The sequence below is a fragment of the Cardiocondyla obscurior genome, linkage group LG15 (assembly GCF_019399895.1).
Source record: "Cardiocondyla obscurior isolate alpha-2009 linkage group LG15, Cobs3.1, whole genome shotgun sequence".
NCBI lineage: Eukaryota > Metazoa > Arthropoda > Insecta > Hymenoptera > Formicidae > Cardiocondyla > Cardiocondyla obscurior.
In genome coordinates, this window is record NC_091878.1 from 2985030 (window position 1) to 3007045 (window position 22016).

Sequence of the window (22016 nt, forward strand, 5' to 3'; positions counted from 1 at the left end):
TCGAGTAGAAAGGTATAAAATAATAATATTAATTTCGTAACAGTTATTACTTTGAAGATACTACAAGTATTGATATTGTAATTGCAGGGTATTGCGAACACTCACATCGGTCGAAGTCTTGCGTGCCTTCTTATTGCCAGGTTCCTCGCGGTTTTCATCGTTCTCGTTATCGGAATGACGAGAACTCAAATGACCAATGTAGCCTTTGCGGGACTTAAAGTACGTGTTGCAGCTGTGGCACTTGAAAAGCGGCGCCGGCTGGGCCACCTGGGTCGATACATGAAGTTTGTACTTGTGCCTGTACCAACGGGTTCGCGACGGAAGCACCTCGCCGCACCACTTGCAGACTACGGAACCGTCGTTTTGAATGAGGTATTCCAGCAGCTTGCAAAATAACGTTTATTGATACTTTTTTTATCTCTTTTCGCTTTCTTTCCACTCCTTCTTTCTTTTACTACGCTATGTCTGATTAATCAAACTTTATTTAATAATAATACTGAGAGTACTAATATAAAATCTAACTTAATTGGATTATTCATCATTTCAATAAATTATGTTCAAAGTTCAGAAGAACAGTTTTTACAGTTTGTGACAAAGTCGAAGTCGCATCGGAAACTAACCAACCTGTTTTCTGACTTCTGGTTCATTCTCATTTGTTTCCGACTTAGGTAGTAAAAGATCGGTTCGTTCCTCTTCAGTGCGATCTGTCAGAAAATGTACACCGCTGACTACTCTTTCGGTTTTGATGAAACTGCTCGCGGTGCCGGTGCCTTCGTCGTCTCCTCCATGCGTCACCGACGATGAAGCCGACGAGGTCGGCGCGGCGGGTGATGATGGTGGCGAGGAGTTGCAGATTTCGAAGGTGATGTCGCTCGGTAGCTGCGGTGGTAGCTGATCTACCGATCGCACATGTAACGAGAAAGAGGTAGACGGCTTAAGCTTAAAAAAGATTAAAAATTGTTGCGCTCTCGATAAACAGTACCACGAAGAACTGATCGCGTAGTATAAACTATAATTTATGTTTTTAAAAATTTGCGAGACACTCTTCTCAAAAGGAGATTCGAAAAAAAGGTAATAATACGATATCGTCGAAATGCATTACGCATCTTGAGAATAAAATATTCTTCAGGAATTGTTTGCAGTGGAGGTTGACAGAAGAAACAAATTCTGCTAGACTATTGCAATGTATATCACAAAAAGTTACAAAGAGAGAAACTACAATTAGATAAAAACAAATAAAAATAATAATCGCGTTATAGATTGTCGTTCTTCTCGCCACCAGGCACCAAAGATATACGTAAAGGTACATCTGAGACGGTACATAATCGTAGGATAGGCATGCGTTCGCAATATGCGACGATAATGTGTGAACGTGCAGCGACTTGCTTCATTTTTTAATTGTTATTCAATATATATGTATACGCACAGGGCATGTACATATATATGTGTGTACGTTAAATTATATAAACGTGTATAAACGCGTCTTAAAAGGTGCTTTCGGACGTGCGATACAACAACGTAATATATTTATATTTATATATATATATTATACTATAATATAATAATTTTTATTTTTTTTATTCCTGACACGTATGTATTTTTGTGCATACAAAATTCGAAATTTGCGCGATCTCCTCCGTCTCTCTATTGTTGATATGTATTGTCATAATTAACGATGTATCTATTCTTTGACAGATAATTGATCATCTGTCTGGATAAATACATATACCGCAAGTTACTTAAAATCGATTGAAGACCAAACTGAACAAGTTAGCAAATTTGTTTCAATCGTCTACATATTTTAATAGTTTTTAAATTCCTTTTTTAAATTAAAGCCTCCATCAAACGAATGGAAGACTTCACTATAGATTAAAGGATTTAATATGTTTCAAAATAAATACAATATCTTGCATATAATAGAAATTTTGTCGAAGAAAGTTTTGTAAATATTAATAGAAAATTAATATAAGTATATTTCGTTTTTCGAAGCAAACGTTGAAAAAGGCACAATAATATAAAAACGCGTGTTACAATGTAAAAGTGTATATTATTTTTATTAACTTGTTTTATTATTATTATTTAAAAATACGCTTTTCTCTCTTTCCTTTCCCGGAAGCTAATTAGTTACAATTGACCGCAAATTCTATTGCAGAAAATTACTGCAATAAAAATTGTACACAGCTCAAACGTGGTGAACAAACCTCTTTTTATCTTTTATTTTGAAAGATTTCAGAAAAACGGAAGAGGCACGATTTAATTGGTGTTTAAACTCTCTTTTTCTTTCTACATATAATATATATATACTTTAACGCTTAAATAAAATATCTGCATCGTGAATAGAATAATAATATAATAATAATAATAATATAATCGCATTTTACTATATCTCACGTTTTACTCCAACGAACGCGCCGCGTCTCCTTTAAAGCCTAAATATATTTCGCGCGCTCTTCCAGCTAATACCTGCTTGTGTTACAGATACAGATAATAAAATTAGAAAATAAAATAATGAACGCGTTAATATTCGATCATGTGTCTAAAAAGAAAAAAATAGCAGACAGCGCTATAGTAACGTAGCAACATAATAATAATTGTACGTAACTAAACTATAAGAAGTAAATTCGCCGCTGCTTGCGACGCGCCTTGGAAAGTAAAGAGGAAAAGTGACACGTTCTTCATACATCCGGAGACCTCGTATCGAAAAAGGTCTGCAAGATACACAGATATTTATTAGCCGTAATGCGAGTAATTCTGTCAAAGTCAAAAAGATCTTGAAACTTTATAATATTCCTTAACAAAAACTGAGATTAATGATCCGAACTTGTGACACCAAAGATTTAGTATTAAGCTGCTAGCCATGTTGTAATGTCAAAACGAGCGCTGTGTGTACGACTAAATTAAAACTTCGAGAGAGATTCATATGTAGTACCACAATATATGTTGAATCATTCTAATCATTGTATAATCTGTGTAAATAAGAGTTATCACTGCGACTTTGATAACTCAAGGCGAAGGTCTCCTTGGGAAGAAATCACAAGCACGTGCACATTTCCTCTCCTAAGATATATATCTATATATTTATATATATATATATATATATATATATATATCTTTTCTCTATACATATATTCTGTTAAATAACTATTTTTTTTCTTTCTCTCTCACTCTCGCTCGTTTACGCTTTCTTTCTTTCTTTCTCTCTCTCTCTCTCGTTCGCCCGCGTTTATACGCATTTACATTTTCACGTTTTATCCTTTTTTCATTCACACGCGTACACGGATAACGCTAATACGGAAGACCAAAATACTACTCTCGGTTCTCGGTGCTCCCTCAAAAGCTCTTACATAATCATTTAGCTGTTAGGGACGTTTGTGTACAAAAATTGTGCTTGCTTTCAATATTTTTAGAAATTAACAACTAGTCTTATCCTCTATCTTTTCTTGTCTTGTCAACAATGTTCCGAATTGGAGATAGATCTCTATATTTGGAGCTTCATAGATGAAAGAACGCAAGGAAGGAAAGAGGGAAACACGAGGGTCCAGTATGAAATTCGCCAGACATACATACGTTTATATATGGTGTCCGTGTACATATACAATATATAACGTCTTCTCTCTAATGTGCTTGTGCACCTGTGCGTTTGCTTATATACTTAACAATATTAATAATAGTTAGTATAATAATTCATTTTTTTTATGTCCATGCTGGTCCAGGGCTAAAAGTTAATCCTTATCAAATAAGTGATAAAAATAATAATTATTATAATAGCTGTAATATAGTAACAGTGACAATAAAAATAATGTTGCGATTGTAATAGCAAGTGCGAGAATAATTGATAGTTATATAGCAAGTAACTAGTTATAATAATCAATAATCAATGCTTCTATAATACACTTCCCCGGAAGAGGTAAAAAAAAAAAGGAAGATACTTTAGGGAAGAAGGGAAAGAAACCTGTACATTGCGATTGCTATGCAGGATACTTCGCATATTCGTGTTCTTTCGAATTTTTCTTTCTCTCCCTCTCTCCTCCGTTTTTATTAACACCATACTAAAATTTCGTAATAAATATACATTTTTTTCATCTTTCTTTTTTTTTCTTTCTTTTGTGTGTATTTTTATTTAAAATATTACTTTTGCTCGATTCACGAAATGACGGTTTACTTCTTTCTCTTCATTTATCACCTTAACTTCTTTCCCCTTTTTTCTGTAACTTTGTTACAAGTTGCATCAAAAATTCTATAGAAAAGTAGGAATGCATTATTTGGTCAAACTGAAAATTGGATTTCGTTTAAACGTTAAATAACTTTAGTGATTTAAATTTCAAAAATAAGTAACAGCATATGAGTTTATACTTAATTTAAAAATCAATGATTATAAGAAACATGGTTAATTGAAGTCTTAATAGCTAAAATTTAATGTAAAATTAAAAACGTGCATTTCGGACAGAAGAAATATTCGACACGTCGAAGTTGTGCGCTTGTATAAAATAAAAAAACCGTTCGTGAAACGTTTGAAAAATAGGGATAACATCTTTTCTTTTTCATTTGTTAGCATTCTTCGATGAAAAGGATTCGTTATTAATTACTAGGAATTACTAAGAATCCCGGATAATTATAATATCGAAAATAGACATTTCTTAATTTCTCGAACACGAATACCACAAACGTTCTTACAGACTCTAAGTGTGCTTTCATGAAAAACATTTCTCTTCCAACTTGACGATATTCGATATTGATTTTCGATGTATTTTATCCGAGGACTACTCTTCCAAGTTGTAGAGATTTATTTACGTTCTTGATTCGTGGTGCATGCAAAATATAAATTTACCATATCCTCGCACGATTAAGCGTTTCTGTTACATCAAGAATTACATTAAAAGTTCTTCGCGTACTTTGTTGTAAATCACATGGTCATTATTTAATTATTGAAAAAATTCCGTTCACTCGTGCGTCCTAATAGAATTTAATAAATATAACAGTTCGCGCAAAACATCTCAGCCATGCGGATGCATATGCACCACGATTTTCTTCTCCACATGTCCTTTTACACGCTGACTCGATGAACAAACGAGGATCGAGCCTGTTATTGCACAGAGTTCGAGGATCATATAATACTAACGTACACAGAAAGAGAGGAGAAATTACTTTCCTTTTCCTTTTCATCTTTGTCTTCTTTACAATCACATATCATATTTTCTCCTCTAGACTTCCTTTGAATTCACTCTCTCGTTCGTTCGTTTTTTCTCTTCAGGGAATCACCTGTCTCTTCTTCTTTCAGGAAGCCTGTTCTCACTTCGCGGAAATGCACGGCGAAGCGGATCATCGATCATAATCATCGCGGGGGTGAGATGGGCTACGCAATTGGTCCGTGACCAAACTACCTTTCATCAGATGATATCATACGCGATTATTGTTGCAATAACGGCGGGCGATTTCTGTACTTTAGCACGACAAGAGCAATGGTAATCTGTTAAACAATCAATTAAAATTGTGTCGAATCTTTTTAATTTTTGAAGTCATGTGTAAACGTTACTTTCGCAAGTTCAATCCTTGCTCCTTATATATTATGCCAGAAAACGTTGGACCTATCTCTCAAAAATTATAATACATGTTAATTTGTTCTCTTTTTAGATTTAGTACTCGTTAAAAACGGATTCTGATCACCCGCTGTTACTCAACGCCGTTCAAGAGCGACTGCCGCGTCTGAAGGTCGTCGCCCTGGCCGCCGCGGCTGTGGTTCTGGACGCCGCGGTAGGACCAAGCCTTCTCGCGTGCCTCTGAACCGCCGTCGGACCGATCGGCAGCCCACCTCGCCCTCGCCCCGCCCGCTAAGGCGCACCAGGCAGAAAGAAACTGAAAGGCATGACGCAATCCTTGGGCATAAAGCAATCATGTACGGTCTTCATGTGATTCTTCATCTTGTCGGGCCGCGAAAACTCCTTGGCGCATACCGGACAGGGAAACACTTTGCGTTGATGCCCCTCATGGTAAAGAAATGCATGCCGCTGGAAGCTATACTTGTTCTTAAACGTCTTCTGGATGTCGAGCTTGGCGCATTCGGTGCACTGATAGACACCTTCGCTGATGGAAGCATAGCGGAAGAGATTTAAGCCGCGCACCGACATCTCCGTCAATTGCTCCGCTGGATCCTGGGACTGCGATGTAGCACGACGTCGCATACGTCGCTTCGGAGCCTGACGGCCACTTGGTGCCGACATCACGCCAACGTTGGACGTGGCGTTTGCGCTGCCACTGGTATTTCTAGAAGCCGGCGATGTCGAAGAGCCACGGGCCAACGCGCCCGCACTCGTCGTCGTCGGTGTAGCACCCGCATTTGTCGTAGTTGGCGTCGTATTTGTTGTCGGTGTCGACGACGACGTATTCGCTCGTGCATTCGACGGCGACGAAGACGATGAATTCGGGGATGATGACACGTCCATAGACGTCGCAGCCGGTGATGCGCCCGTGTTTAATCCGCGAGTTTTCTCTTTCCAGCTTTCGTTCCCATTATCCGTTTTGCTCGATGAGAACTCTGCGAAAAAATTATTATTAGTAAATGTTCTGGTTAAAGTCAAAGATTGAAAATTATGAAATGTTTAATTTTTACCAATTCATTATAAAATATGAAAAATATATAATCATACGTTGTATCTCTTTCGAAAGTATCAATATTGTTTTATGGAAGATTTTATCTTTAATATACTTATTTTCCAACTAGATTTTCAATTAAGTTCAAGATTATGAAATACTCATTTATATGACTAATTGTTTTAAATATTAAAATTATATCTTTTTTTTTATTAATACTTTCTTTGAGTATAGCGATAATTCTACAAAATAATGCGCGAGTATCTCTTTCCGAAATGTCGTTTTGCTGAAAACGATACTTTCGTGAGATCTCGGTGCATTGCATGCGAAAGCAATAAGATAAAAGACTATTAAATAATCGAACTAATTATACATGATAAAAAAAATATTGACACATGCAATCAAAGTATATATCGCTATTGATACTATATAAATATGTAATTAATCTACTATAAAATTAAAACTACATCCAAAACTGATGTAAAGCTAAATAGAGAATTGTACAAAGTGCTGCAAACAATAATTTAAAAATAAATTTCGTAAATATGGAACGTATGCATGTATGTATGTATGTATGTATGTATGGATGTATGTATGGATAAAACATAAACTCGTTAGGAAATTCACGTTGAAATAATTAATCTCACATCGTACTATTTTGTAATAAATGTGTCTTTCAGTCGTGTAAGTGTTTTTGATAATGTAATAATCTAATTAAAAACATATGAGGAAAAAGGTTCTATTAAATCATAAGACTTCGAACGTAAGGAAAAAATAAAGGAAAGAAAAAGGAATATAAATGAAATATTAACGATATAACAACAATATAGACGTAACAGAAAATCATATACACATATACATATATATATTTTTTCTTATTTTTATCCACAATCTCTTTACTCTTCTTTGTTTCGAAGAGAAAAAAGAAAATAAAACAACAATGCGCAACATGCAAAACAAAGGTCCGTAAAAAATAATAATCGCTGGTCTCTCATCGCGGTTGGCTTACCGACCACCCTGAATTCTCCAGAACATGGAAGAGTCCTAAGAATTGCTCTCAAGAATATCAGAATCAAGTCGTTTCTACCAGCAAACCGCGACGAAGGAAACTTAACATCTAAAGACCGTCTCCTCGGCAGCCGCAATTCCGACGTCGCGTTTCTTTTTCTCAAAAATAATTCAAGCTGACTTTGTTCTCTTAAATAATACATTGACTATCTTACTGAAATAACTTGCTACTCGTTGAATGTAACTTTACTTTCCCTTCAATTATTGCAAGTGTCAGTTTCTTGTTAACGACTGCATCGCAGTTTTTCGCCGCTTTGCAAGAAGCGTCAAGTCTCGACACTTGTAACAAGAAAAAATTAGCTGGGAGGTTGCCGCGAGTGTCTTTGCGAGCGGAAAATAATTTCTGGGAAAAATATGAGATTGCGATTTGTGGTGAAACTGCGGCGACTTGCGACGGCAGCCGACGAGACAAGTGCGCTAGAACGAAAACTAAATAAAAGTAATTTTTGGCTAAGAATAACGGTGCTTCGTGACGAGTGCGAAGAGGTTTCCTGACATTCGGTGTGTCGGCGTACAAATAAAAATATGTATACATACAAATCGAGATGCGTACGGTAATTCGAAATTTCGTGGTGGCGATCAGCGAGAACTGATCTGCCCGCACGTGAAGCCCACTGTCCTGCCCGTCGAGGAAGTCGTGACAGTCGCGTTACGATTATGGCACTTGGTTTTGTAAATAAATCAGACTAACGTTATCTGGACCACGATTATCACGCTAAGATTATTCCTCGCTTTAATAAGTTAGTACGATTAATAACATTTAACTTGACTAACAAACGTATCCTTAAGTCATTAAAATTTCCACAACAATAAATGCAAAAACGCTATCTTTTTTTTTTCTGACTTAGCGCAAAATTTAATTCAATAAATTCAGTAATTAGTCATTTAATATTAAAAATTCTATAACTGTCGAATACTTTCTCTATGCGTGTTAATATTGTTAAAAACACAAATAATTTTTCTTTCAGTACTTTTAGCGCATCGTGGTCTAGAAAACACGTTTCTTTCGTTTTTGAGCGAAGCAGGCTTCACGTCCGTGCGTTTATAACACAATAATAACGCAAAAAAAATGGAGCTGAGAAAGGAAAGGAAAAAAGTCAAAAATAAGATAAAAACAACAATTACTACTACATACGATTACTACATTTGTTAGTGGCATTGGTAGTTACCTTTCCTCTCGAATCAATGGGATTAGAAAGAAAAAAATGCGAAATTGTTGCCGTCATGCAGACGAAACGCGGAAAACGTTGGCCGGCACAATTACTTCCGCTTCCTCTTCTCATTTTGAACACATACTTTTGTCACAATTTCCACCGATCTCTGCGCACGTAATGACGATTGCAAATATACTTGACAAAGATATATTTCACACTCTTTTTCTCTCACCCATGCACACATGCATTCTCTCCCTTCCTTTTTCTCCTTATCATTCGCAACAATATATTAATACGTTACTTGATACGTTAGGCACAACTAACTTTACCGAGATACGGGATGCTTTCCTTTCCGCGGAATCGTTATTGTTTTCCGCGGGAAACTCCGCCTCACGGATCTTGGAAAGTCGCTAGGTATACAAAATGTCCCGAAAGAAGCTACGAAACAATTTACCAAGCTAATTGTGTGTAGATTAGATCTACAGATTTAGAGATTCGTGCGCACACGAATTTAAGTATTGCAGATTCTTCCGCGGGCATCTCAGAGATTAAGTCATTCGCGATATATTACGGATTTTCGACGGCTATTCTTTCGAGACACTATGTACAGCGGATTATTCGGTGATCGGCGAGATATTTAAGAATTCTCCGTTTTACAATCTATTGAACACCGTTCTTTTTATTATTGATAGTCATAGTCGAACAATCAGTGCATATAAAATATACTAAATCTACCCAGCGTCAGAAAAGATTCGTCAGCTCTAGAAAAATTTCCTATAAAATTTTCACCCTCTTTTCTCTCTTTCTCCTTATTATTTCTTTTTTTTTTTTCTTATTAAATTCTTGCTCTCTGGGAAAGCGAATCTCTCCCTTATATTTGGCACTGAGAATGCGATCGTCGATTCGTCCCTTCGACGAAGGGAAAAGGGACGCGCGCGCGATAACAATTTATTTATTCGTCTTTTTTTTTTTCCTTTTTTCGTTCGCCTCTCGCACTACAATCTTCATCTCGCTTTTCTATTTCTTCACTTTTTTTCCTTTTCAACATTGTCATTTATTTTATGTTGCTTTAAGAAAGGCACCGAACCGGGGACTACTCGCGCGTTTAAAACATCGGATCCCGCATGAAAAGCACATATTAAATCAACTTATTGCGGCGTTGCGCGTTTTCGCATTTTTAAAAATTGCATTCACAAGAAAAATCTCAGAGATCGAGCGACTTTTTTCCCGCTTTCGTAACTGTCGATCATCATCGATTTCCCTCTTTCCCTCTTATACTTGTTTCTTTTCTTCAACTTGTATTTTTATCTCGTTTTCTGACGCATCGTCTCGAAACTGCAACGACGTTATATATATAATAGATATTATCAACTAGCGCTAAAATATATTCGATATAACTTCTGTTTATATATAATATATATAATAATGATAATCGTAATAATAATAATCGCAATAATATATATATATTTATATATATAATATATATGTACCATTTGTTTGACTCTCTCTTTCTCTTTCTCACACACTTTCGTTCTTATCCTCTGTATACGTGTACATCCGTGGGTATTTAATTGCAATAATAAACTATGATTCTTTTCTTCAATATATAATAGAGGTGTGTATGTATATATATACTTTTTTAATTTAATATATATATATATTATATTAAAATCTATTCGATAGTACAGTCTGCTTTTTAAGCCTCGTAAATTAATCTTCCTCTCTTTTTCTCTGACTCTTCCCTTTTTCTTTCGCGGTGATGGGTTTATATCTTTGCAACAATGTGTGTCGCGCGAAAAATCTATAAGAATAATCAATATATTATTGACTGGTGGTCCACCTCTTTCGCGAAGGGACTTACGCAAAACGAGACAAGAAAAAATCTCAACACGACACTCTTGCACAATAATTCACGCATAAATATGTATATACGTATATATACATACATATACAATTTTTATTTATATATGCATATATACTTTATATCGTAATTTTTCTTCTTCATTCGTTTCCTGCTACTAATCTTCCCACGTCTCTCCCCAACAAGATCCGTTAATTAAAACGTGCCCTAAGCAAACACGTTCGAAATCTATCGGCGAGACTATCATACCCGCGATGCAAGCGTGAGAATGTTATATGATCATATAAAGAAGCGCAATACACATCCCCGACAGGTCTTGCGCTTCCCCCTCGAAATGCAGATAACAGGCAGTTGCAGACGCACGGAGGCTCGGATTCGCGATTTTTCTGCATACAACTTTCGGCCGATACACGCAATAAAAGTTTGTTTTGTCCACGATAAAATTTTACACCATGCAACAAATTACATATGAGAAATACAATAGAGTTCACCGATAAAATTTGAAGATACAACGACGTCATAAAATTTTACAATATATTTATCTACAATTTAACAAATATTCAACAAAATCGAATCCGCCGATCGGAATCAAATTCCCGAATCAATCGTATACAGATAGCCCTTGGAGTTTACCGATTGCATGGCACATGCTATTCCGGTAGTATATGCGCGAGTAAATTCCGAGGTAGTGACGGAATTTTGACGGCGAAACTCAGGCGATATAGCGCACGTACGCAGATACGGCGATCGTTCTCGCGCGAATAAAGCGATTCCTCGCACGACATCTCATCCTTGACTTATGAACACTTTTTACAATTTGAACACTAATTTTGTACGAATATACGGGGACCCGACGTCGTATATATATATATATATTTATATATATGGATATATTTCTCCTTTGTACGATTACTCGCAAAAAGCCCCCTTTCCCTTCATCTCGATTGTCCCCCCATCCTACGATTGGCAACGATTGAAAGCGCTTTTTAACGATCTTAACTCTAAAAAGTTCAACAACATCGAGAAGGCAACGAACATGAGCGAATTTCTCCTCTCCTTTAAAACGCCATTAAATTTAAACAACGAGCCTCAAGATCAGCCGCTGCATCCTCACGATCTATGCTTTTCTAACAGCGATTTCTCCTGATCACGAGCCTTCAGATGCCAGCGAGGAACCCGGAGCGAGCTCGAGAATCGACCGTTCTGCGTGCTATCATCGCATGATATCGTACAAAGTGCTCCCTGTAACTGCCCTAATTGCCACAAAAGGATGTGATAACGTTTACAACGAGTACATAATGCGCGGGGTGCGTGCTGCGAATTTGCGAGACCAAAATTTTGTGGCAGAAAAAAAAAAAAGTAACAGTTTTCATAAGTCTCGGAAACTTACAAAGAATTTATCAAGACAAGACTTATGCTAGAAGTAAATTTCGACTTGTACATAATTTTGTAAATATATATATGTATACTATATCTATGTATGTTTCTAAAATGTATCCTAAAACACTTTAGAAAATATTCTGAGTGTTAAACAAAATTTTAGTAATGATAAATATTTTATGTATACAATTTGTTATAAGCTATGCGTTTATATAATCCTTTGGTATATGTAAATTTCTTTGCGCGGAATAGAAAATTACAAAATGTGAGAACGGTGGAATTATGCCATTACAGTGATTTCTGGTTCTCACATCCTTTTTTTCGCGCTTCTCACGCAGACATCGACTAGGGTGAATCGAAGCTATTATTGTACAAATTGATAAAAGCCCTCACTGTAACCGTACACCAACGAGAAGCCCTGCAAGTCTCTCGTAGCAAAAAAAAAAAAAAAAAAAAAAAAAAGAAAGAAAACAAACAAACAAACAACAACGGTAATAACAATGATAAATTCAATCTGTCAAACTCAACTCATTCACATTCGAAAAAATTGCAACGTCCCAGAAATTTTTTTTTTTTTAATTGTTAATTACGCCGAGAAGATCTGCAGGCACTTTCTCTCTTCGGTGATACTCTCTCCTCGATAACTCTTCACGTCTTTCCCACCCTTTAATTAATTGAGTTAGTCTTAGCCTCTCAGTGATTATCAAATGTGAGTGTATTTAATTATTATTATTATTTGCTTCTCCTCCTCTTCCTCTTAAAAAATCGATATAAGCTGTCTAGCCGCTGCCTCTTTACAACACTTTCTTAGTTTTCCACAGTTTTTGTGAAAACCTACCCAGTTCCCCTAAAAATCTTACTGCATCGCCATACATACGTTAAACACGCGTTACACGGGCATGTTAACCCATCGTGGAACCAGGCCGTGATCGTCTCCCTCGACCCACCCTTAGCGCGATTATTTTCAACAACGTTCGGGGATACTACTGTTCATATAGACACTCTTTGGTCCAATAAAGTTTCAAATATTGCGGATAATAATTGACCTGACGGTGCGATATTCTGCTGTCCCAAGAAATACTAAGTGCCAAAATACTAATTAAAATTACAATTTAATATATTATAAAAAGAAAAAAAAATATGTGGCACACATAAACAAGTTACAACGCGACCTGCCTTCAAAAACTTACAATTTTTAAAGTTTTTTAACAAAAAATTAAATTGCAATTTGTATTTAAATAAAAATGTTCAATATCTTTCTAATTATATTTTGGAATACTAGAATTTCATAAATGTAATTATATTGTAAATATGTAAACCCATTAGATCTATCTAATTCACGAACGATATATGTCTTGTTGACACTTGATTAATTAATTACTCTTAGTATCTTAACTATTAACACTTTTTAATTCGGCCAGAAATTTTTGTAGCATTTCACATCGCGCAATACCGTGATGTGCAAACTGTGAACATTTGCTGACGTTTTTTATTGGCATCATGTATTCTGGGTATTTGAGACTCGCAAACGATTTTTCTAAAATATTTTCGCCTTTCTCGTTTGAAACAAATGACTTATGAGGGTCGGAAAAAGCTCTTTGGTCCATCAAAGTTTCGAATATTTCGGATAATTGACCTGAGTGCGCGAATATCCACGTCACGGCCCACCCACCCATCTCTCCTAACGTTTACAAAACAAGTCTCTTATGCCGTTTTTTTCTATCCACAAATCCCCCGTCCTTGTCACAGGTTCTTTTTGTTCTTCTATGTCTACTGCGCCTATCTTTGCTGCCTTTGCCTAACTGGTATTATAGAACTTTCTATTCACTTAAGAGTACGCTCGAATCGCGAATTGCGATTTTAGTGGGCTCTTAGAATAAACGCGAGGCAAGTGCTCTCGTTAATTTTGCTCTTGCACTTGAAGACTATGCTTTAATTTAACAAAACATGTTTCTTCGTGTTTGAGGTAGCGTTCTAATATCGCGAAAACATTTCCATTCAAACGCGATATTTTAATTTCTATCTCCAAGGCATTTTTTTTTTTTTAACAAAACAAGCGAGAACACTTATTCCCGGTCATATCACGAAGTCCACTGTCACTTGCAACAACGATTCGGTTCTTACGACTACAACTTTTTTGTTATCTTCTTCGCAACGCTAGATACCTCTTGAATAATGAACGAATAACACTGGTCGACCGGGATCTATTCAGCCCCACCGCGCGTTAAAGTAATAACGAAGAGATCTCTCCGTCACTTGTAATATTTAACTGATTATATAATAATAGTAGTGATAATAATAATTATAGTTATTATGTAGCCTCTAGTCGTCTAACGTCTATGCCCAACTAGTGAAAAATTTGTATATAAATCGTCTCGCCCCTCTCACGGAGGGAGGGCGCTTGACGGAGTGTAAGGTGCAAAATATAGCTACGATCTCGTACTTTTAGTGCTTTTTCTCGCGACTAAGCCTCTAACCGCCATTACCGCATTACCGTGCGAACTGGTCTCGGTTGATGACAACGATCTCATCGCAAAATAAAATTGTAAAGCGCAAAAAGTAAAGTAATACACACACACGCACATATATAAACTATGTGTAAAAATTACATAAATTGGATACTGGCTATTCAAAACTTATACAAGGCTAGGCTTGAGAATTTGGTGAACTCTAAATGAAAAATAATATAAAATAATTTAAAATAATTTAAAACAATTTAATAAAATTAATAAATAAAGAAGACATAACCGAATCGAAACTACTATCGTATATAAAATTTAAGATACTTTAACATTCCAAAAGACCACTATTAAAACGGTTTCAGTTTTGATAAGTGATTTGATCGTTATCCTCCGATTCACCACATTCTCCGCTCAGTTCCGGATATTCGCGTTAACATCCAAAAATGGACTCAGCCGAGCAGAACAAGACGGCTCGGTATGGCGGCGGCGTTAAGTTACTACTAAAGTGCCTTCAGTCTATCCAATGTCAGTACTATCTTGTATTTGGTGTCGTTAAAACCGTCCCTCTGCAGTCTTTCGCGAGATTGCGCGCTTTCCCCATATATCGTCCCTCCAACCTTTTCATCATCACATCCGCAGAAATTCTTTTGCATTTCTTTCCGCAACCCAAACGGCTCAACAACAACATGGCGAACGGTCATCGATACATATATATTGCATTTACTCAGTCTACGTGGTTCCCTTATTACATATATCGCTTGTGTGTGCGCACGTTTTACCCTGATTCGCCTTCTTTTTATAATATAATAATTTCGTAACGAATTATCATATTTTATTTATATATTTTCAATATTTTCGATTACGATTTGCAAAATTTTAGCTCTTTTACTGTTAGATGTAATGTAATAATTACTATGTATCACTTCGAATAACTTTTCCGGAAAGTTGTTTCGATAACTTTATATCAAGTATTAAAAATTATCTTTTTCTTACCAAGCTCGTTTAGAGAATGCGAATGTGTAAAACACGTGCGCGCACCTCATAAAAATGTATCGCCAAGCTACGTAAGCTGGCGTGTTTGATTTTTTTTGCAACGTAATATAGTCAGGCAATAGTAAATATACTCTTTCTATTTGCGTTGATTTGGATTTATACGATGCCTCTCTCCCTCTTCTTAGTGCACACTTTGTTACGCGACAACCAGTTTCTTCTTCACAACTGATCACGACGCTGAACCGTATGACGCGGTGAGACGATGCATCGGTTAGATTTATATAAACTCTTTGCTTATGATGCGGTATAAAGCCTCTTCCTTCTTCTGTCTCTCTGTTTTTATATCCGCTTCGCCCTCTCTCTTCGGGACAAATGCGAAAAAGCTCGTTCATTTTATAACTTTAATGCCCGTTGCTTGTTAAGCGCACGTAAACCTTTCCTGAAACTTTCGGCATTTGAACTGAGATTTTTTGCAGGAAAACAAACGTTGCGTAATACAAAAAACATGCGCATTGTGGGTCCTCGAAGGCACGGAGATTGATAAAGAGAACTAGGTAACACTAGGACCAGGATCAGGAGCAGGACCTGAAACAGGGATAAAATTCAGTACCGTTCGAGTTACGTGTAACTGCCTGCAACTATTTTGTTAAAGAGATATCATTAAAGATGTATCAATCGACAGTTCGTTATATATTATAAGTATTATAGAAATAATTTTAACGATTACTTGATTGGTCGTAATACATTTGGACTTGGTCAGACCCACACATCGCAAATTACGCAACGTCACAGCGATCCAGCAAATCATTTGAACGATATCGTTTCTTTCAAGTATTCTTAAAAAAATTAAAAAAATCGGTATCTTGGAAGTACTACACGTATTTTTATATCTGAATATATGACTTTTCTTCCAAGGCATAGATTTGGTATCAAGATATTGAGCTAGTCTCATGCAATATGCGTATTGTGTAATATTAGAATGGCGAAACACATCACACGAGATATGTTCTACAAATTAAAGATGATTTACGTTCAAATAATCAATTCACATGCCGGAAAGATTCACGAGGAACGTCCACGCGAAAACAAAGAATCGTGTGCTCCGGCGATATTCATAGCTTTAAAATCTTGCACACCCACTTGGTCTCCGCGTACCCACCCACCCTCTCTGGCCTCCTCTGACTACTTTTGGCCATAGCCATTTCAGAGCCACTTGCCTATCTATTTGTTAACTCGTATCTATTTATCATTCATTTCTTTTCGCTCGTAAAAGCGCATTGACTGCGAGATTTTTTTTATAAATCTCTCTTGCGATTTTCTTGAGCTCCTCTCTCTCCCTCCTCCTCCCTCACCATAACGTTCTTCAGTTTTCTTCTTGGCAAGCGTATTAGACCCGCGAGCTTGTAACATTCATCTGTCACAAACGTAACTACTTTTCCATCATTCTTCGGTGCTACAATTTATGACATCACCATCGATTCTATACCCTTGTTATTTTTATCCACTAATCACCGGTGTCGAAGCTTTGCGGTAACATAAAAAATCTTGGTGTCGAGCTTTTTAAGAAATCTACCTCGCAATATCATATCACATGGACACGATACCGTAAACGATACCATAGATTTACAACATTTCCGGTATCACGGGATCACGCACGAGATCTGTGAGAAAGAAGCGCGGTTTGAGGGAGAAGGCGGGGTACGAGGATGCCCAGCTGGCGATGGTCTACCGCGGCTGACCCATACTGCTGCTACTATTGTTGCTGCCACTATTGCTGCTGAGACTCATGTGCGGCTTAAGACTATGTATGATCTTAACGTGGGCGACCATGTTGTCCTTTCTGGTAAATTCTTTGTAGCAGACCGGGCAGGGGTAGTACTTGACGTTAGGCTTGTGCGAGGTGACATAGTGCCGACAGAAGTTGCTGATGTGTGTGTACGTGCGATGGCACACGGTGCACCGATAAACCTCGCCCTCCTTCACGCAGAAGTCTCGCACCGAGCCCTCCGTGCGCTCATTTTCAGCCTTAAATGAGCTCTCAAAATCACTCTGACTGATCTCCGCCTCGCTGGCCATCACGCTAAATATGGCACTGCTTATGTTGTCTTTCGGCATCTTCGTTTCTATCTCAATGTCCGAGTGCTGCTGCTGCTGCTGATCGTCGCCCATCGCGGTCGACGCGGCCTTACCCTGCAGCGTCGACGTGCTGAATTCCTTACGAAAGCATCGCTCGAAATTGATGCGGATATGAGTTGGCGGCTCGCCGCTATCACCACCGCCGCACGACGTCTCCTCCAATTCTGAAAGAGAACAGACCTCAATCCTTTAAATTGCCCTCGACGCCCGCGCGCGTATACTACATATCGTGCAAGCATTCGGACGCGCGATAGCAATTCGTTTATCAGAAGGTCAGAGTCTCTAATTCCACCGTGAATTAAATATTCCAGGATAATATCACAGACAGTTAATATTACAAACTTTCGAATTATTGGTCTGCCTGATAATGTTACCTCTGTGTCACGCTAAAGATCCTCGATGTTGAGGAAACTCGATCAAGATAGGCTGACCTCTTGACTTTTTACGTAATTGAGAATCGTGCTCTTCATTCGAGTCATCTTCATGGCTTACGTTATCGATCACGGTGAGGATACTGTTGCACGAACTCCCCGCGGACGTTCTGATAAACGAAGTTCTACCGCGCATCTCGTCATTATCTCTGTGTACGATGTACTGTATTGGCACAACGTATTTTTCTATATTTGTGGGGGGAAGCAAGAGGAAGGGTAGAGCCAGCAAAAAAGAGTCACCGTGTTCGAATCGGCCGTCTCAGTCAACTTCTGTCCCGCGGTTAAAGGATACTTCCACGACACGCCCTCTCCATGTCCTCTCTCCGGCCCCGCGCTCCTCGTCTATCCCCCTTACAGACAAATCTCATGTACACTTTCACGCATCCTCTTACGCCGGTTGCAAAACCGAACGATTCCCCGGTACGTCACGTCTCTCCTCTTTCTCTCCAATTTTTAACTTTTCATGCGTTCTCTTTCTCTCTCGCACACACGCGCGCACACACACACGTCCCTCGTATACTCCATCATGCATCTGTATCTTTTACGCACCCTCCTTCCCTCCCTCAATCATCCATTCACTCGACCAGCATTTTCACACGCGCTTGCACACCCGCGAGCACACGCACAAGCAGAAAATCCGCGTATATACGAGATGCATCGTGCCGACGTACCTCCGTTTCAATCGCAGATTCCAAAGGGAGGCCGAGGAGAATCGTCGCGACGATTGCTCGAAACGAGGATCGCTCCTCGAGTAAGCGAACGATCAAAGTCGACCCTGATCAAAGCGACCACTCGGACCCAAGCTCGACGACCGCGTTTCGCATGTTCAAACAAAACGCTCATCGATCGCGCCCCAGCTCGCGCAGCATCCAGAGTGGTACTTTTGATCGAAGCGGAGGCTTCCGACTTGGAATCTACGATCGGTGGACAGCGCCGGCGGATGCAGCCGGTGTATACGCGCCTCACGCGTATACGAAATTGCACAGATTAAATAGATCACAACGACACATGTGCACACTTCAGCCACCCCTTTACCCTCCCACCCCCGGCTCCCCAATCACTCCCCCTCGGTCCAGTTGCGTCCAGTCAGTCTGCGTGTATCCATCTCTACGGGAAAACGATCCATCGAGATCGAGGACGCTCGAGAGAAAAAAAAAAAAAAAGGGCAACTGTTTTCTCCTCCTTGCGTGTTTCGACTTTCAGACTGATTTACTTTGTGAAATTCGACTTTGGATTCGACATACGTGGATTTACTTTGAACATTCGTTACTCGCCTTTGACTTCCGGCGTCACATTCTTCGACACTCCGACGTTTTTTTTTTCGTACACTCCGGCACTCCGTTCTCGGTACGGTTCCCGTCTTTCCGTTCTCTATCTATTTATGCATCTATGACTTCGACTTCGATTCCTCTTTCGTTCTACATCGTGTATATATTTATTTATTTATTTATTATTACTTTTTTTTTTTTTTTTAATCTTTCTCTTTTCGTAGCGGCTGGCCTCCCTAGCTCCCTCGCTTCCCCCGCGCAAAGCTTAAAAAATCTCTCAGAATGATGGTGACTCAGATAATCTCAACTCACCTGCGCCAAAAGTGAACAAAGCGATCACGGTCACTATTGAAACGAGATCATCTCCGACGACATCTTCGAAGCACTCTTTCTCGCTCTCTCTCTCCCGCGCGCGCGCACGTTTTTTTTTTTTAAATATATATATGAAAAAGAAATAAAAAAAAAAAAATAAAATAAACGTACACTATTTTTCTCTTCTGATTTCTCTCTTTCTTCGGTTTGTCACTCCTCTCTTATACATTATCTATCTATCCTGCATTGACTTTTGTCTCTCATCTCTGCTATTCATCTTTTCTCATTGTCGTCGTTATCGTCTTAAAGCAACGAGAAGAACGCAAGAGAAGACGGAAACGATAAACTGTCGACAATGTGTCGTCCATTGTTTAACTCACATTCTCATCATCATCGTGATCATCATCGACGCGTTTACGTCTCTCCTCTCTCTCTCTCTCTTCCTCCTTGCCGTTTGTCTTTTCGCGGTATAAAAAAAAAAAACAGAAAAAAAAGCAAGAATGAAAACTTCTCTACTATTTTATCATTTCCGCAACGAGCGAGCGTAAAAGAAGTTAACCAGCGTTCAAGGTGTGAAAAATCAGATAACAATAAAAAAAAAAAAAAGTAAGCACCGCTAAAAGCTGGCTCCACCCCCTCTTGTTACCATTGGCCAATGGCAGCGAAGCGATTGTTTTATTCATTTAATAATTGTGCGGAGGAGAAGAACAGAGATGGGATAAGGGCTGAACGTGGCGTCGGGGTATTAGCCGAGCGATTTGGTTGAGTTAGGGCCGAGAGGTTCGAGATAGACCGAACAAGAGCGACAGGTGCGGTGCGCCAGAGAAAAGACACAGATCTGTGATCGTGAGGAGGCAAGGCGAAGGGGGGTTGGAAACGTGGCCCGATTTTGTGCTACTGAGAATTGAGGCGGAGGGAAGGACAGGAAATGGCGCTGCGCATTGGCCGTGCGTGAGAATTACGTATGGGTTTTTATATATAAATGTATGTAATTAGATGTATCTATATATTGTATACGTCCTCGACGAGAACAACGACTCGGCGGCGCGAGTGCCGCGAGGTTTCATTAAAGATAAATTAATTTCGTGAACGTTCGCATAGAGGGGAGTTGTTCCCTTTCCGAGTATCTCTTTTATTTTTTTTCTATTTCTCGGTTTCTTTTTTTATTCCCCCTTTTTCACAAGATATCGCGATAACCGACGTTCTAGGGGTCCGAGCGCGAGTTCGTTTCACGAAATGATGACTTTCGTTTGTCTCTCTTTCTCTCCCTCTTTCACACGCCGTCTCTCACCCTCATTCTCTCGTCTCCATTCTCTCTTCTCCTATATGCGGATCTTCCGTCCGTTCTTACGGCGTAATTTTTTTTTTTTCTTCCTCGGCTCGACTTGAATCGCGATTTCAAACACCGCGCGCGGCTATCTCCGAATGCCACCGAATCGAGTTTGAATTCGGAAAGGGAAAAATGTCTTTACTATTGTTCTATCTCATCGGAAAGTTGCTTCCCTACATTCCTTTTTATGTTTTCAAGCTCTTCCGGACGCGACTTTTCTCTCGCGTCGGAACTGCATTATTCTTTTTCTTTTTTTTTATTCCTCTTTCTTCTTTTCGTGTGCGTTTTATTTCGAAAATGGTAAACGCGAGAGATTCCAGAGCGCGGCCGACACTAAAGTCGGCGCACCGCGATTAAAACGAGAATCGCCATTTACGGAAATTATTCCGCGCGCGCGATTTGCAAGGCCGCGAAGCCCGGCGCATTATCTCGTGAGAATCGCGCGTCCTGGCTAACTCCTAAAGAAAAGGGCAGAAAAAAAAGAGAAAAAAAAAAAGAAAAAAAAAGATTGGCGCGAAAGAAGCGCGCTCGAGTCGCGCAGGAGTTGCGACACACGACTGGCCGAGCCGCTCTCGGCGGGGCAGCTCGAGAGAAGTCTGAAAAGTCAAATTCATTAGCAGCACATTAGGATAAAGCGTCATCCGCGGCGGGTGACGACGAACGCGTGTATCGGACCCGCGCGAGCGTTGTCGCCAAGTGTGACGCGTAAGTCTCGAGACCAGGCTGATTTTGAAATGCCCCACGGGCTTCCGAGATTCTCAGACGTCGTCGATCGACCTCGACGAATCGTGCGAGAGAGCCACAAGAGCGTTCTCACGTAGAGAGTCTACAGTGTCGTCCATAATGCCGCGCGAGGTTCGCTTGCTTGCTTGCTCCTCGGGGGCGCGTCGACAAGAAACGAATAAGCATTCGGACGGCACAAAAGCGAGTTTCTTTTTCCCGTCCATCGGGTTCGCACGGAGAAGAATATTCGAACGACCGTTCGCAGCTCGGGCCCGTTATTCGAAATTAGTAGGCTTAACTGCACCCCAAT

The 22016-nt window shown here is 39.0% G+C and overlaps 1 protein-coding gene across 6 annotated transcripts in view; it reads right to left on the reverse strand.

The window, feature by feature from the left end:
* Window positions 1-22016, reverse strand: part of Ttk (zinc finger and BTB domain-containing protein ttk) — a 57010-nt gene that overhangs the window by 4405 nt on the left and 30589 nt on the right. For 4 of the 6 annotated variants that reach the window (XM_070666449.1, XM_070666447.1, XM_070666448.1 and 1 more), the window contains one exon: window positions 2028-6532. In XM_070666449.1, the coding sequence (XP_070522550.1) occupies window positions 5829-6532 (704 nt within the window). In that variant the 3' untranslated portion in view covers window positions 2028-5828. Of the gene's footprint in view, window positions 1-105; window positions 385-624; window positions 897-2027; window positions 6533-7415; window positions 17807-22016 lie in introns of those variants that run through there. The other 2 variants (XM_070666451.1, XM_070666452.1) reach the window with 2 other exon arrangements.